This window comes from Ambystoma mexicanum, chromosome 4p (assembly GCF_040938575.1).
Source record: "Ambystoma mexicanum isolate Mex_15411 chromosome 4p, UKY_AmexF1_1, whole genome shotgun sequence".
NCBI classification, from domain to species: Eukaryota; Metazoa; Chordata; class Amphibia; order Caudata; family Ambystomatidae; genus Ambystoma; species Ambystoma mexicanum.
Genome location: NC_090927.1, coordinates 604,087,861 through 604,106,127, shown reverse-complemented (window position 1 = coordinate 604,106,127; position 18,267 = coordinate 604,087,861). Strand labels below are relative to the sequence as shown.

The following is an 18,267-nucleotide window of genomic DNA, read 5'->3' as shown; positions in this document are numbered from 1 at the left end:
GGGCAACTTTGTTGAAGATACAGCTCTGGTAAATAGGATATACCTCCTCATTCAGTCATGGATGGCCTCTCACGGACTCTTCCTGAATGACGACAAAACTGAGATTCTGATCCTGGGCTCTGACTCCAACTTAAAAAAACTTAGCCCAGAGTACCATGCGTTCACTATCGATGGTAACATAATTAAAGTAGTCACTCAAGTAAAAACACTAAGTTTTTACTTAGACTCAATCTTTCACTAAAAAACAAGTCAGCTCAATGGCCTCTACCACAGCTTACACCTGTAAATTAATTAGGGCCTGCAGACCGTTTCTATCAAAAGCTAGTTGTATCACTCTTGCCAATGTACTAATAATGTCTAAATTAGACTATTGCAACGCTTTGTATGCTGGCACCAACAAAAATACTATCAATAAAATTCAAATCCTTCAGAACAACGCTTTGAGAGCTGCTCTAAACATACCACGCAGAGAGCATATTTTCAATTCCAGAAGAGACCTGCAGGGTTAAAAATTAGTGACAGGATTTTCCTTAAAATGGCATCCCTTACCTTTAAATGCCTCAACAATGCCGCTCCCCCCTATCTATCTGCCAGATTCACCAGAAAAATCCCAATGCATCGCACTAGGGCAACTTCCCACCTCTGCCTTGAAGTCCCTAGAGTTAGACTATCCAAAGCGAGAGGAACTAGCTTCCCTGTCAAAGCAGCCAACCTGGAATGCCCTCCCAACCACCATCAGAAGGGAACAACCATATTCCAGCTTTAGACGGAACCTGTTGAACTGGTTGCATACCAATGACCTCTAGATATAGCACACCCTAAACCGGCGACAGGTCCTGACATGTGAAATTATAAGCGGACACCGCCACCCCTCCTCTTACCTGCCAATGTAATCTTGGTTGTATGTAAACACCCCCAACTGCATGCTATAAACCTATGTATGACTTCACCAATCAATGTTACCCTGACCATATGCAGACTCTCCCAACTGTATGCTATACACCTATGTATATTTTCATGTACCTACCTGGCCTCTATAAGCTAGCATCAAGCATCCTTGTAATCCAAGTTTTGCTGTAACTAAATGTCAAGCATCCTCTGTAACCATATGCATGTTGTAACTAAGCTTTAAGTATCATTGTAACCGCTGCGCGTCAGCTACCTAAGGGTTTGGTGCGCATTACCAAATAAACAAACAAACAAACAGTGAATAGCAAAGGGGCACCCACCTCCTCTGTCAGGTGTTGCAGTGCCTTTAGGTGTCAAACACAAAATGCCCTCTCTTTCCAACCCTCCCACCCAGCAGCCCTTGCAGTGTTCGTCTCAACCGTTGCGTGAGCTTTATCAGGCACCACTTAGTAATGGCCAGCTGACACCCCCATCCCCAGGACCAGTTCACCCACCGCATTGTAGGGCTCAAAGGTCCTCAGCTTTGCCTGACATGCCTCTACTTGAAGGTCCTTAGTTCCCTCCAGACTGGTACTTATTTACTCTTGAGCTAATGAATATTTTCCTCAGGTAGCTGTTCACATGACCCAGATAACTTTTTTATTTTCTCCAAACATACCTAAGCGATTATGACTGGCAGGTGTAAGCATGCCCAGTTCATTAGCTCAGTTTCTGCCCAGCGCAGACAGTACACAATCGAGGAGTGGCTTAACCACAGCCATGGCCTCAGATTGTCCCTTGGCAAGCAGCCTAAGTTTTAATGGGCTGATAAAATACGGTATATTCATTACTAGGGTACTATACAGCAATATCAAACAGGCTTACCTTTAGCCTATTATTGCTCGTTATGTTTTGCCATTTGCTTGTTCTGCACTATCTGGGACTCCTCCGAGTTCAAACTTATAACAATATTACCAAGAGAGACAAAATGAGAGCTTGGCTAAAAGGAGGACTTGGCTAAAAGAATCATTGTGAAGTTGAAGCTCCTCTTGTAATGGTGCTGTCCTCTATAGAATAAAATGTGAGCTACAGAAAACAAGATAATAAATCACCATTATTTAATCTTGACACAGATTCATGTTTAATTGTAGGAGTGTAAAATAGTCCTGCCCTATTGAACTCTATTATTCCTTGTGATAGATACCCTTGTAGAGGACTGAGGGACTGGGTCCCTGTGTCTGGGATTAGGGAAAGCAGCTGCTGACCTGGTACAAGAATGGAGGATGTTGAGAGTTTCACTTCAGGCGAGGCTTGCTATGAATGCTGAAAAGGTAGTGTCCCGTTATGTTGCCTTGTGTATGTTGGATGACAAGGCCACATGTTTGTAACCTTAAGGGGTTCAGAAGGAGGCCTAGTCAGAAGAAAATCATCACTTGGCCCATAGAGAAATGTGGCTCCTAAATACCAGGGGAGAGAATCCAGCATCAGGTTAGAGACCCTGAGCATTCATAGATTAGATCGCCAATTCCCCATGAACTTTCAGGAGTAATGGCTTAGGAAACAGCTAGGAATCTCTTGTCTGACCCTTACGTGGTTGGGGTGCACTGTGGCCATTCCAAAGGAGTATAAAGCACACCACACCTGGAAATAAGGAGGATTAAAGTGCACTCACATGCCGTAGGGGTGGAAGCATAGTGCAAAGGCCCATCACAACCAAGGAAGCCAGGAGGGAAGCAAACCCATGAAACAGCCTTTATTAATGGTTAATCTATCAGCATCTGTATAAAAGGAGGCAGAAACCCCCTCAATTTGAAGGTAGTATGGGGCGCGCAAGGAAGATGACCTACAAAGGGAGAGTTGTTGCGGCCAGCAAAGGAGATTCAAAATTACTGCACTTGGCCAATCCAATAGGCCAATCCAATAGGTCCAAAAAGTAGCACAAAACCAGAAGGAAGAAGAGATAGAGCCCACCTGAGATTTCCAAGGTAAAAGGGCCCGGATGTATGAGAAACAAACAGAAGAAGCAGAACCTGAGTTTGCGAGCCCAAAGGTTCAAATAGTCAGAGAAAGACAATCAGGCAACGAATTAGCAAAGCAGGACAGAGTTGTCAAACTTACACTACTGCACAGGGAATCAGAGATGGAACAGGCTAGAGGACCATACAGGCTTGAGACGCAAGCAGGTTTCTAGATCCCATAAGAAGAAAAGCAAGCACCAGTGGCACCCTATCCCTAGGAATAATAGTGCTAGCAAAGATGTTCTTTCTGGTTCCTTCCACCTATAGACTTCTATGGGACACCCTACATTTTTGCTATTGTCTGCTTCCTGTACGTAAACTCCCCATCTTTACTTCCCTTGATTTTTGTTCAATTTCGCGGTCCATACGAATATCAGTAATGCAACACTGTCTCCCTTAGTGGAATTCTTGTATTTTTAAAGCTGCACACATCACCTTAAAGTGAAGTGTGGTTAGGGTACTTTGTATCCTTATAACATATTATTTTGCAGCTTTGTGGTTACAAGTGCAATGTGTCCAGGATAGGCAGGTGGTAGTGATTATTTTTCAGCCATGTTTTTGACTTTAAACTCATGTACTTTTGCATTTTACTTCATACTGCTATTCAGAGTACCGTATACTCTAAAATGGCCAGGCCACAGGATTTTCGCCTGTCCTTTGGACGTTTTGCGCCTTGGCTTTCTTTCGTCCCTCTCGTGTCTAAAAATGCCATATATGGAAAGCTTTTTCTGGAGCAAGGCTTCCTGCTTTCCCAGGCAAAGAGGCAGTTTGTGTGTAGCTGGATGTGGGAGCTGGGTCTGTCTGGACCCAGTCAACATAAGAGCCAGAGTGTGTCTGTAGCTGGGCAGATATGTTGGACAGAAGCTGTCTATGATTGGATAACCCCTGGTAGTTTGAATGGTGCAGGGCCATACTGTTGATAGACCTGGGGGTGACTAAAGTCCAAATCCTAGATAAAAGGAGGACTCATACAGCAATTTGAGAGATCACCGTAGAGACAAGACCCCTACTTAAAAGTTCAGCCCAGTGAAGACCCTAGGAAGACTGTTGCAGCCGACCAGCATTCCCTCCAGCCAATTCCTGTTGAACCCCTGCTCCTCTCTCCTGACCTCCAGAAGGCCCTCATCAGTGCTTCGACCCCATACATAGTGGGAACAAGCTGTTATGACCCCTGCTCGAGGATCCGCTCCAGCTCAACCTTCGGAAGTGCCCCTGTACCACTTCCGATGGACTGACCAGCTCTCTCCTCTTCTGAGTTCATCCATCAAACTTCATGGATCTTCAACTTGTGTAACAAGATGCCTGCTCCTGCAGTTTCCGCCTTCCCGACCAAAGAGAAGCTGTGCAGGGCCTGCTCCTTTGTTGGCAACACAAGGATCGCCTGTTGCCCCCTGACTTTGGTGACTCCTGTTGCAACTCATCTCCATTGTGTCCTGGAGGTCTCCTGAGGTCGCCCGTTCTGTGGAGGTCTTCATCCTGTCGTGCCAATGGTGTCCATCTGTCCAGTCTTCAGAACAGTCTTGCAATAATCCGGAACCCCAGACTAGCTAAACCCAATCCAGATGCCAAAAGTGACCTCTGCACCCACATCCCACGTACCACCCTCGACTTGAGTAAGGGGGTGAGTTTGCATAGCTATTCCTACCCCCACTCTGCTATGAGTTTGCATGGACATAAAGTTCTAACCCTATCTCTCCATTGCCTGACTATGATCAGTGGATGTCTGGTCTGTGATTCATACCTCCCACCCCCACTGCACCCCGTGGGCTACCCCTAGTGTTGTGGTATTGGGAGCACTTTACTTCTCCAGCATGGGGTCTGGCATGGATTCACATGCTCATGAATATTCCCCGTCGTCAGGACGGGAATCCTCGGTATAGAAAAAATCAGTTATCAGTTTCGTTTCTGATCTGTCTTTCTTAGTAGTAACCAATCACTGGTCTCTGGGTCATACTGCCCCCAGCCAATGACTGCCCTTTCCCTAAGCCTCGCCTCCGGCAGCCATCCTCAGATTTTTACCGCACGTTCAAGTGTTGGGAGTCCTCGTGCTGTAGCTCTCGAGCTTTTGCAGCGTTTTCGCGCTTTTGCAGGAGATTTTTCTAATTTTTCGGTTAAATAGAGCCTAAAGCTCCACCGTTTCTACATCCGATCAACGGGGATCCGTTTCGGAGTTTTCTACGCCCCTCAAGGGTGAAGATTTCGTCGAGTTACGCTTTTGGAGGATTCCAGAAGTTCCGAGGCCTACCCCGGATATGGCCCAGGAGAAAGGAAGCTCGATGCCCGGGAAGCTGTTCAGGACCTGCCCTGGATGCCAGCTTCAGAATGTTTTCAAGGAGGACGAGCATTCGTTATGCCTCTACTGTCTCCATGAGGACAAGACGCACACAGAGAAGGACTGTGCGTTTTGTGGGAACATGTCGGAGCGGACCATGAAGGATCACCACCTCCGTCTCGCCAACTGGTTGGAAAGGAAGAGCCCGTTAGGCGAGAAGAAGAGAAAGAAGTCCGAGCGGTCTTCTAAGTCCTGTGAGGGCGCCCCGGCGACGGGGGCCCAACAAAAGGCTAATCACTGCGGGCACCGGGAGTACCGAACGGTCGGGCCCTTGGCTGCCAGGCAGGGTGTATCCTCCCCGGCGCCATCAACCACGAGCCAACGCTCTGGCTCAGGTAAGAGGAAGTCTGAGAACCCGGCGAAGCTTCTGGAGAGGCCCCGGTCGATCTCGAAGATTCCGGCAGAGGGGGAGCGAGGCTCGGACCCTCCCCCCAAGGTGAAGGCCCCAGGCATCCAGAAGGTGGGGTTGGCCTTAATTCACCCTGCTAAGACCTCGATTGAGGATGTCGCCATGGCCCTGGCTCAGCCTGTGGAGGCTACACCAGTGGAGGCGCCCTCAGGACCCAGAGTCTCCCTGCCACCGCGGAGGGAGTCGTCTTTCAGGCCCATTGAGAAGACCCTCACAAAGTCCTCGTTGGAAAAGGTGGGGGAGGGGCTGGTAGCCATCGTGGATACGGACACGACCTCTGAAGAAGAACTCATCGAAGTCGTGGAAGAGGCCCAGCCCATCGGGAGGGATCCCGACGAGGGCGGCAACGAGAGCGACGGTGTCGCCGACAAGGCTCCTCAAGAGCCCTCGCGCCCGTTGTTTCCGGCGCCGCAGGACACCTCGGCGGCCATTTTGTCAGCCATTCAGTCCTTATGCTCGGAGATAAGGACAAGGTTGCCCCTTCCCCCGACTGAGGTACCTGAGCCAGACCCGACGGGGGAACCGGAGCCAGGACCTTCGGAGGGTCCACCGCCTAAGAGGAGGAGGATGCATCCTACGCCACCTCTCCCACCTCTGCGGCCTGCTCTGCCTTCCCCCAGGTCTACTACCCACGGGGATGATACAGGCACGGACACGGCTACAACAGGTACAGATGACGACGGAGGCGACAACGGGACGTGTCCCCCGTCGCCCCCTGCTCGGGCGTCCCCGCCCGACGAGATTGGATCCTTTCATGCCATGATTTCCAGGGCATCCAAGCTTTTTCAGCTCTGCCCAGAAGAAAAGAAGAAAGAAGGGTTCCTTTACCAATGGCGCGAGGCTAAAAGGAAGACGGTCCTCGCCGTACCGCTTCTTGATGACATCTGGGATGAGGGGCTCGCCCTCCTCAAGAACCCTGCCACGGCGCCGGCAAAGAGGGACCGGTACGAGAAGAAGTACTGAGTCTCCGACGCTCCCCACTTGTGCCTTCGGGCACAACCTACCCCGGATTCGGTCGTCTCGGCGACGGCAAAGAAGAAAGCTGGGGGGGCATCGGCCTCAACATCAACTTCCCCGCCGGACGGCGAGGGCAGGAAGTTGAATACGATGGGACGACGGATCATCTCATCCGCAGCGACGACTATCAAGGTGGCCAACGCCCTGGCTATCGTAGCCCGCTATGACAGGGAGTTGTGGTTCAAAATCGCCCCTCTGTTAGACTTCCTTCCGGACGCCAAAAGGGCTGAGGCCCTTGAAATCCTACAGGAGGGGGAGATTGCTTCGGACCACGCCATCACGGTGGCAACGGGCATCGCCGACACCGGTTTCCGTCAGTTGGGCAATGGCGTTTGCTTGAGACGACGAGGATGGCTCAAGGCCACGGATTTCCGCCAGGACGTACAAACCAAGGTTTTGGACATGCCCTTCGACGGGAACAACCTGTTTGGGAAGGCGGTTGATGAGTCCCTTCAGGCCATCAAGACAGACACAGAGACTGCCCGGGCACTGGGAGTGCTCCAACAACGACGGCCGTCCTTTCGGAGCTCCGGAGGCAGACAGGGTGCCTCCAAGGGATCCGGCAGTGGCTCCTCCACGAACCGCCAAGCGGCAAGATCTTCGTCCCAGGCAGCCTACAGGGACGCGGGAAGTCAGGTGGTGCCCGTCGTCGTCGACAGGGAGGTCAAGGAGGCAAGGCGGCCTCCAAACAAGATTGAACCGACCGTGGGGTCAGGCCCCCGCCGAAGCACCCCAGTGTGAGGCCGGCTGGCGAGGTTCGTCAGCGTGTGGGAGTCCATCTCCACCGACCATTGGGTGCTGGACGCCCTGGCCCAAGGGCACGCCCTCGAGTTTCAGAAGAAGTGCCCTCGCGTTCCACCCGTGGCCAGGAAGGAAAATCACGTCCCTCAACTACTGTTGGAAGTAAGGGCGATGCTCAAGAAGGGTGCCATCGAGATCGTCCCAAAGAGGCTTCGGGGCTCTGGAGTTTACTCAAGGTACTTCCTCATAAAAAAGAAGACAGGAGGATGGCGCCCCATCCTGGACCTACGACGACTGAACAAGTACATCAAGGCACAGAAGTTCCGTATGGTCACCCTCCAGCATGTGCTGGGACAGCTGGAGGAGGGCGATTTCCTGTCGTCGTTGGACTTGGAGGATGCGTACTTCCACATCCCCATTCTAAAAAGACACCGAAAGTTCCTCAGGTTCGTGGTCCAAGGGCGGCACTACCAGTTCAAGGCCCTCCCGTTCGGATTGAAGTCGGCACCTAGGGTGTTCACCAAGTGCCTCGCACCGGTGGCGGCGCGGCTGCGCCTACAGGGGATCCACGTCTACCCCTACCTGGACGACTGGCTCACCCAGGCAAGGACAAGGGAGCTCGCCGTGGAACACACTGCGAAGACCGTCCAGCTGCTCACGGACCTGGGATTCTCCATCAACTTTCCAAAATCCCACCTGGTTCCGTCGCAAGTCGCCCTGTTTCTGGGAGCCAAGCTCAACACAGTGGCGCGGCTGGCCTCGCCGTCGGAGGAAAGGACCAGGACCATTCTGGGCAAGGTGCAGCGTCTGCTGGCCACGGACATGGCCAGGGTAAGATCTATCAAATCCCTCCTCGGGATGATGTCTTCCTACATTTATCTGGTGCGCCTTTGCAGGCTTCGGATGCGACCCTTACAGGAGTTCCTCGACGCCCGCTGGATCCAGTCGACGGGCAGCTTCGAGGACAGGATCCCTCTCAACGGGACGTTCCGTCAGGCGATCCGGTGATGGGGTACCCGCTCCCATCTGTCGGCGGGCACGGACTTTCAGACCCCAGCTCACCAGGTGACAGTGACGACGGACGCCTCCCTGGAAGGTTGGGGAGCACACTCTGGAGATCTTCACACAAGAGGCCTTTGGCTCCCGGAGGAGAAGTCTCTCCACATCAACATCTTGGAGCTCTGCGCGGTGTTCTGGGCCCTCAGATCCTTTCTTCTGTCCCTCAAGGGCAAGGTGGTGAGGATCTTCACCGACAACACCACCACGATGTTCTACATCCGGAAGCAGGGCGGAACCAGATCCCCTATCCAAGGAAGCCCAGGATCTGTGGCTTTGGGCCGTCGCCCAAGGGATGTTTCTCTCTTCATCTGGCAGGAATAAAAAACACGATCGCCGACTCACTCAGCAGGGAGCTGCGCTCGTGCCACGAGTGGGAACTACGCCAGGATCAAGTGGATCAACTCTTCCGACGATGGGGCGAACCCCAAATCGATCTCTTCGCGACGGCGACGAATTCCAAGTGCCGGAGGTTCGCCAGCAGGTTCCCCCAGCCGAGGAGCATGGGCGATGCTTTCTCGTTCCCCTGGGACGGCCTGTTTCTTTATGCGTTCCCTCCGCTGCCGTTGCTGCTCCAGCTCATCAACCAGTTCAAGAGGTCCCGGTGCAGGATGATCCTCGTCGCACCGGCGTGGCCGAGACAGATCTGGTTCCCAGACCTTCTGGACTTGTCAACGTCCCCACCAGTCAGGCTGCCGACGGACGCAGACCTTCTCTCCAGAGAAGGAGGCGCCATTCTTCACCACAACCCGGAGTCGCTGAACTTGCAGGCCTGGCTCCTGCAGCACTAGAGTTTGGAGGGTACGACATCCCGGCCGACTGCAGAGAGGTTCTTGCAAAGGCCAGGGCGTCCTCAACTCTCAAGTGCTACGGACATAAATGGAAGAGGTTCTCTGTCTGGTGCCGTGCACAGAAGATTAACCCTCTGCGGATTACGGCCCCTCAAGTACTGCCGTACCTACTGTCGCTGGCCAAAGCTGGACTGGCTCACGCCTCCATCAAAATACATCTGGCTGCAATCTCCCGATATACCAGGACCACGGGACGGGCGTCCTTGTGGTCTCATCGCCTGGTGAAAGAATTCATGAAGGGACTTTTCCGATCGTTCCCGCCGGTGAAGGCTCCTGCCCCGGCGTGGGAGCTTAATGTGATGCTGACCAAGCTCATGGGGGCCCCATTTGAGCCTATGCATTCGGCGCCTTTGAAGTTCCTGTCATGGAAGACAGCTTTCCTCGTGGCCATCACCTCCGCACGACGAGTGGGAGAGATCCAGGCCCTATCTTGCAAGCCTCCATACTTGACATTTCATGACACAAGGGTGGTGCTGAGGACACACCCATCCTTTATGCCCAGGGTGCCGTCGGACTTCCACCTCAACGAGCCCTTGGTGTTGCCAGTTTTCTTCCCGTCGCCTTTGTCGCCGGCCGAGAGGACTTTGCACTCGCTGGATGAAGCTAGAGCGCTGAAGTTCTACGTGGACCGCACAAAGAGTTTTTGGAAGACGTCACAGCTGTTTGTGAACTTTGGGACTGTGAATCAAGGGAAGGCTCTCTCGAAAACTTCCATTTCCAGATGGCTCTCCGGCTGCATCATGCACTGTCACCAGTTGGCAAACCGACAGCTGCCCGGCCGTCCGAGAGCCCATTCGACCAGAGCGATCGCTGCTACCACAGCGTTCCTGTCTGGTGTGCCCCTGCTGGACATCTGCAGGGCTGCGACGTGGAGGTCGACGCACACCTTCACAAGATTCTACTGCGTCGATCGGGACTCCAGGGAGGAGTCCAGGGTCGGCCAAGCAGTGCTGCGCAACCTGTTCGCCTAAGGTGAGCCTGGTGTGGAGGTAAGAGTTGCTTAATGTTGAGTTGTTGTATTGCTTAATGTTGAGCCTGTTGCCACCTCCCGTGGTTGTGCATGTGTGTACTGCTATGTATTCTCTTATTCATGAGCATGTGAATCCATGCCAGACCCCATGCTGGAGAAGGAACAAGTTACTTACCTGTAACTGTTGTTCTCCAGCATGGGTCTGGCATGGATTCACATGCAAACCCTCCGGCCTACCCCTCTGCGGCTCTTAACTTGGTCATACTGCCACTTTACGTGCTACCAAATCTGAGTATGGCTGCCGGAGGCGGGGCTTAGGGAGAGGGCAGTCATTGGCTGGGGGCAGTATGACCCAGAGACCAGTGATTGGTTACTACTAAGAAAGACAGATCAGAAACGAAACTGATACTGATTTTTTTCTATACCAAGGATTCCCGGCCTGACGACGGGGAATATTCATGAGCATGTGAATCCATGCCAGACCCATGCTGGAGAACAACAGTTACAGCTAAGTAACTTGTTCCTTATCTTTCTATTCAACCTATGGAAAATGAACTAACAACCCTTGTGTCCGGCAACTCTTGTTAGCGAATTACATAGTAAACCGTCCTGCAAAATACATTGTGTTGCACCCCAATTCTTAGCACGGCTGGACTTATTAAGTAATAGGGACCCTGACCTAGGTTTGTGTGAATATTCTACCTAATATACTTACCTGTCTCTACTGGTTCTAAATTATTATTTGCTCTATTTTCTCACTTACTTTACCACACACAACTGTTTACCAATTTTCTGCCGGCTAATTGCAGAGCATAGATGGTCACATCATCGATTACGGGATCGCTGAATTATTGTTTCGCATTTACGTGGACCAACCGACCTTTCAGATCCAGTGACTACACGTTTTGTAGAATTCTGCAGCGCGCATGTCACTTGAGGCCCATCGCCTTATATCTTCACAGGCCATGTTACATCAGCTACACTGGCTGCCAGTTAATGCGCGCATTAAATTCAAAACTCTGTGTATCACGCATCAAGCTATATCCATGATACTGGCACAGAGTATTTGCAAAACAAGCTGATTCGCTACCAGCCTTCCAGATGGTTACACTTGACCTCGCAAAATGTTTTCAGAATACCACCTTATCACAAAGTGCGTTTGGGTGGTTGTTCTTTTTCAGTCCTGGCACCTACTCTATGGAATTTCCAGCCCCCAGCGTAATGGGAGATTGCTGAACACTCCCAGTTTCGTAAGGTATTGAAGACGCATTTGTTCTAGTTGACTTAAGGTTAGGGTGACCAGATTTTTCACACAAAAAACCCGGACAGGCCATAGACATAGAAGTAGGACTAACATAAATAAATAAAAAAATACAGTCCTACTTCTATGTCTGTGGCCTGTTGCGGGGGCTCGGAGGGGGCGTGCTCACATGCACACCCCTCTCATTGGAGGAAAGTGGCAGGGGACGGGAAGGGGGAGGAAATGGGGCCGTGAAATGCTTTTCACGCCCCCATTCTCGCAGTTAGAGTTGCGCCGGGACCTGATTTCGGGATTTCGAAATCGGGTCCCGGCACAAACAGTGACCGTGGTCACCCACCATTGCAAACCCCGGTTTGCAAAACAAAAAAACTATTGGGACCCCGGGACGGAGGGCGATTACCCCAGACTGTCCCGAGAAAACCGGGACGTCTGGTCACCCTACTTAAGGTAGACTTACTGGTTTTGGCCTTCTAAGCACCTTGATGCCTTCAGGCCATAGTGTGCTCTCCAAATGTCATAAATACAAATAAATACGTGTTGTCCTTGACTTTGCTAACTATTGCATATCTTCTTTTATAACGGTAAAGGGTTGGCGTTCTGTTAGCCTAACTCCCAACATGTATTTAAATGGTAGTTGTGTTATAACAATTGCCCGAGGTTTTAGTTGCTTAGAGTGTATTCAAAGGCCTAATAAATAAGTGTGTGTGTTTGTATGTGAGATAGAGAGAGAGAGAGAGAGAGAGAGAGAGAGAAAGAGAGAGAGAGAGAGAGAGAGAAAGAGAGAGATTGTAGCCCTAGACCACTCTCACACCATCCTGAGTCTAAGCTTTAATACTCTGCTACTCTACCTTGACTGGGTTTGACTAGATATCAGTGTATTTGCTGTTCATCTTAATAGGTTTGCCTCTCAGAATACACCAATAGGGTGGAGTTTGAAAATCCATTTGAAAAGATTGTCTGAGATTGCAGCCAGCTTTTGGAAGCCTTTAGCCCATATCCTGGCAACAGCAGCAAGGTTACCAGCCCAAGCTAATGAAATGTGCATTGTGTCAAGAACCCAGGTTGGAGAGGGAGGGAGGTGAACACTGCATGTAAGTACATTGATGGGGGAAAATGCCCATTTGCAAAAGCCAAGAAAGTACCCCTGAGGCAAAAGGGGGCGAGGGGATTATAGTTGTTGCCCAGTAAAGCTGAGATGAGTCGCTGAAAACATGGGGGTCAAACAGCTCAGAAGCCATCTCACCATCTAAGAGTGACACAAGGCAAAAACAGTGTGCGACCTGTGTGTGACATGAGGAATATTGACTTGGGGATAGACGGCCAGAGATTTGGGGATTTTTAATAGGTCATTTACTTTGGATTTATGATACTGAGTCCCTTCAAATAGCTACCACTGATTTCTGTTCGTCCCAACCTGACCCGTTTTGCTTAATTCATTTCCCTATGTTATTGTGTACTATTTCCTAAGACCAATAGAAGTTCATCTCACACTACCCGTACCCTAAGGTCAGGCAATGAACTACAAGTCTTCACGCAAGGAATGCAAAGAGAGTCTGAGGGAAGTGGGGGAGATATTATATATAGTAAGTGTTTATTCGTTACCATGAGATTCCAAAGGATAAAACGCTATGATTACGACAGGCACTTTTGTTAACGTTTTGGTATTTTACTGCCAGGAGGGAATTTTTTCATGTTGCTTGGCACTACTTGCACCCACCCATCTTTTGCTCATAAACCTGTGTTGAAATGATTTCTTTGACTATGAGCCTTCTGTTCCTCCTTCTTCATGAGAGATGGTTGGAACACATTAACTTCCCCTCAGGAGTCAGACAGTAAATGGGCCTGCTCCTGCATTTTCCCAATCACTCTGCATCCTGGAAGATGGGGCATATGTCCTATCATCTCTAGTTATGCAATGTGAACTGGGGCATTACTGAAAAATTCTATCTGTGGTAAAAGGCTCAGTAGGAGGACAACAAAATAATTAGATCTAAAAGAATGAACGCTGTCTTATGCACACAGAGGTTAAGAGATAATCTGTCTGAGGAAAGTGAATAAGGTTCCAATATTGCTCGATTTCTAAGCAACATGAGATGGTATGGCTTGAAAATCTTGTCTAGCCAGAACGTTGCCCAATGAGACAGGGGCGCATTAGTTCACCGATTCGTGCTGCTGGCAAGGGTCACAGCAGAGCAGTCTAATTGCGTTAGCGCTACTGCAAATCCTCTCACCGGTCAGATAGCACTGCCACTAGAAAGCTCATCTTGACATCTGTGCAGAGCCTGCCGACACAGGTTCGAATCCCAGCAGGGCCAGATTCAGCCTTTCATCCTTCAGAGGTCGATAAATGATTTATAAATGCAAAATATTATTGTTATCAATGTCCCCATCTTTGTTGAGGCCACTCTTGACAAAAGGGGTCTATGCATGTCAACAGCCCTGGCCCGCCCTTTACTTTTAACATGGGTTGCTCCTGCCATACGGCACCGAGGTCCATGACCCTGCCCCCTTGTCACTCCATTTCTTTGATGCCCCTGCATGTTATTTCAAGTCGCGCCTCTCCCTGGCCCCGTAGCAATTTGCTGCATGCTCCCAGACATCCCAGAAAGTTCCTTGCTGCAACCCCAGACAGGCTCCCCTCTCTTTTAAAAAAAGTAAATCCCAAAACCCAGAACTTTATAGCTTTATAGAGCCTGCTCTTCGACCGTACTGGGTGTTGTGAGTCATAAACTGTGTTAAACACTCTCACTACACTTGGGCCTTTATCTCAGTCTTCAGGTCCCATAGCTACCAGTATGGTCTTCGGGCTTGACCTACTAATTTTAAGTGCAATTATCTCCTTCAAAATTAAAAATAAATAGAGCATACCTACTTGGGGATCCCTCTACAGTAGCCTGCAGTTTCACCATTTATCTTCCCTTGATTGTAGCTAATATGTATCATCCGGTAGTAAATAAATCTAATTGAGTTGTGCATCGTCAGACTGTCATCGTGACATGACATTCGAGTATATGTGCTGCACATTAAATCTGTATTTCTTATCTTTAGGCAATCAGAGAAGAAATTGATGGACTTCAAGAGGAACTGGATGTTGTCATAAACCTTGGAGCTGAACTTATAGCTGCGTGCGGTGAACCTGACAAACCTGTTGTCAACAAGAGCATTGATGAGGTAAAAACAATGAAAGAAGGATAACAGTATTTTCCATAGAAACATCCAGAAGATAAGCAACCAACATTTAAGAAACATATCCAAGGTTGGGTGTAAGCTACTCCTCCTGGCTCACCATTCATTCTACAATGTGAACGAACATTTACTGTGCTGTTTAGGAATGCATGTTACATAAACATATAGTGTGTCGATGCATAAAGATTATGTAGAATATTTGTTATTTTATATTGGCTATTTTATAGCGTTTATGCAGCCCTTCACCATGTGAAAGTTCCCAGGGAAGGACGAGGGGTTGTAGGGTTTTAGGGAGTTTTACTAAAGTCTAACTGTGGTAGGACTGTAAAATACTTGCTCTTAGATGCACAGCGCTCCAACTCTTAGGTTTGGCCTGAACAAACCAAATGGTTTGGTAGCTATGGTCGAGCAACCAGGCTTAGTCTAGGAGGGGGAGGTAGGCTGTAGTTGATTAAAAAGTCCTTTGAGTACGCTTATAGTCAAGGAAGCACTTACACGCTGTAGTTATATAAAAAATAGGATTATTTATTATATACACTAAGGCAATGTTGTACTCAAAATGCAATTGAGGTAAGTAAGAAAAGTTTCATACATATATACACTAGGACATTTGTTGTAGCAATACAGTTCAATAGTACACCCGTAGATGAGGAACAGGCAAGCATCAAGAGTAGCTTTAGGTTAGCAAGTCATTCATCTAGCAACATTTACTAAATAGCAATACTGGTAAATTAAATAACTTTGTGTAGGCCTAAAATGTAGATGTCCAACCATATCTGGGGAATAAGAGTCTCACAAGTCAGATGAAAGCGCTGGGTACCAGTGACCCGTGGGCGACAGAACGAAGGAAAGCAGGCACTGTCAAAGTTGTCAACATCACAGATGATGCTTTTCGTAGCAAGTAACAGAATTGGATTTTATGGGTTCAAAAGGGGCTAGGCAGGTCACCTGAAGGATTTCAGCCTCTAGGATGGGTGTCCTTAGGCACGGGAGAACACATTGGGTCGTCCACACCAACGTGACTCAGAAAGCTCAGATGGAGCAAATAGCAACACAAAGACTACCTAGGTAAGTACCCAGGACTTAGACAGTACCTTTTTCGATGAAGAACACCAATGTCACAGGGGTGTCCCCAAGGTAAAATGACAGCAGCATTGGTTCGGGTTTCTTACCTTGGCGGCTGGAAGAAGAACCTTTGGCAGGAGCAGGTGGTCAGACTCTGTCACAGGGATGCCCAGCAGATGATCTTTGTGGTACTTGGTCATGGAGGCTCAACACAGGCTTTGTAGCAATGACGGTTGTCACTCAGCAGACTTTCTTCTTTCTCTCGGCCCACGACTCAGCTGAGGGGACTTCTAGGATCGGGAAGGAGTCTCTGTCAGCCCGGACAGATGCCCACAAGTTTGCAGCCGGAACCGCGCTTGACCAGACAATGCATCGCAGCTGTGCCCAGAGGGCCCAGGGTATTCAGATATTGCAGACCTGGAAGGTCACAGCTCGCTGTGGGATGGCTAAAACTATAGCTGGTCTTGAGAATGTTTAGGCCCACCTGTCCAAGGGAGGAAGTCGTCCAGTCTTGATCCCTTGTCGCACAGAAGAAAGGACTGGAGCTGCAGTGGTCACTCAGTCTGCTTACCAGTTGCTGGAGGTAGTTGCAGATCTCCTTCTTCTTTCTTCTTCTTCGAAATGGATCTTCCAGTGGTCAGCTCTGGTTTCAGCATCAAGACCCTCGCCTTTTATGCAGGAACCTAGCCATTCAGCATGCATACTTTATTCAAACTTTGGGTGGTGGCTGTCCCAAGGGGGCAGCCAGGCACTCAGTCAGAACTGCATCTAAGCAGACACACTAGAGAATAAAGACCTGAGGAGTTTCCTGTCCTCCCAGACACACTGGCACCTTTGGGCAGGCTGCCCAATGGGAGCTTGGGTAAGGCAAAGGAACGAGTGGGTCCTCCCCCACCCAGGGCGGCAGAAGAAGGCTCAAGAAACGGCAAGTCATTGTGAGTTGGTGAAAAAAGAAGACAAGCACCAACTTGGAACAAGGGTGCCCATGTGTCCCTTACTGCAGCTACAAATACAGCCTGCGATGTAAGTTTCACAAAATCGGTTAAAAAATCATCCACGGCCACCAGCCACTGAGGTAGACTTGTCACTGTAACTGAAAAGTTACAGGAGAAGTGAGAAAAGGGATATGTGTGCCCTCGAAGCTCAACATAAGGTGGTGTGTGCTGATCTCACAAAAGAAAAGCATAGGTAGGATAAAACATATTCCCCTATCCTGGTAGCCTTAGGTTAGCACAGAAATATAAAAGAAAACGAACAACAGTTGCACATGGAGTTTCCAGCAACACTGCACAGAAGGTGCAGTTTGCTGCAATAGGAAGATACAGATGACATACAAAGATTGAGGAATGCAGGCTCTATTAAAATAACCAAAAGGGTGGCCAGAGTTACATACAAAGAATGAGTGAGTGAGGAAAAAGGTTCCCACTCCCTCAGGAGCAAAAAGTGCTGGGGGATTCACCAAGTGGAGAGAATTACACTCAAAAGGGAATTTCTATCTAACAGAGGGAACATGTTATGCTATGTTATTGCCTGTTTGATGATTTTATTTATAGCATCCTTATTGGAAAAAGATAAGACGGGGAACTTGAGGGTAAAAGATCAGAATGGGAAAGCAAGCCAGAGAGACCGGGAAAATGAATAGTAATTCAGGCATACTTAAAGAGGAATAACATGAAAAAGTTATAGCTGTTCATCAGCTGTTCATGGTTGGCTGTTGATGTCCTGGCCAAGGGCTGTCCATTTAAGGCAGCTTATAAGGGATCTATATGATCACTGCGACCACATGTAATTGCGACGGATGAAAATGCTGACTTTAAAAAAAAATCCCCTTTACACCGCATAGATATGCTGGGGGAGACCCCCCACAAGCCCCCCATATTTCTATAATATCCCATTACCCCCCACATATATTTGGTGTAAAGGGGGTGTTTAAAAAAAAAAGTTGGCATTTTCGGCCGTCGCAATTCCCAGGTCTTAATTTTTGTATGATTCCTTTATAAGTGGGGCTGTTTATGAGTGTGAGTTCCTCAGAGGGGGCTATTAGTATATGCCTGTGCTTGTGCCCTGCACCCATTGCATCTTTAAGTAATGTGGCCATCAGCTCTGTTTACTTTTAGAGAAAAATCCCTCAGGAGGCATTGCAAGGCATCATAATTCGAATGTGCTAGACTCTTTTGCTTCCCTGCTTCTAAATTGGGCATAATATAATAAAGTGTGCACATTTTTGTGTAATGATGGTCATAACTGCATACACGAGTTGTCCCTCTTGTTCTCTTTGCCACTTTGGGGGCTGAGTAAACATTCAGCTCCCAATCAAAGGGTTACATTTATTTACAAATTTGTCAGGTACCCAATCTATGAGAGCTGCCACATTAAATTTTTGCAATCTCTTTCTAAGGTTTTCTCTCCAGGTGTTAATTTAATGCTGTATCCATTGCAGGCAGGCATTGGCCATGGCCTTATATGGCAACAT

General features: G+C 49.0%; 1 protein-coding gene across 19 annotated transcripts in view; it reads left to right on the top strand.

Annotated features, from left to right (window-relative positions):
* Positions 1 to 18,267, top strand: part of DST (dystonin) — a 2,190,048-nt gene that overhangs the window by 2,003,751 nt on the left and 168,030 nt on the right. For all 19 annotated transcript variants that reach the window (XM_069606170.1, XM_069606155.1, XM_069606164.1 and 16 more), the window contains one exon: positions 14,592 to 14,714. In XM_069606170.1, coding sequence (XP_069462271.1) covers positions 14,592 to 14,714 — 123 coding nt within the window. The remainder of the gene's footprint in view (positions 1 to 14,591; positions 14,715 to 18,267) is intronic.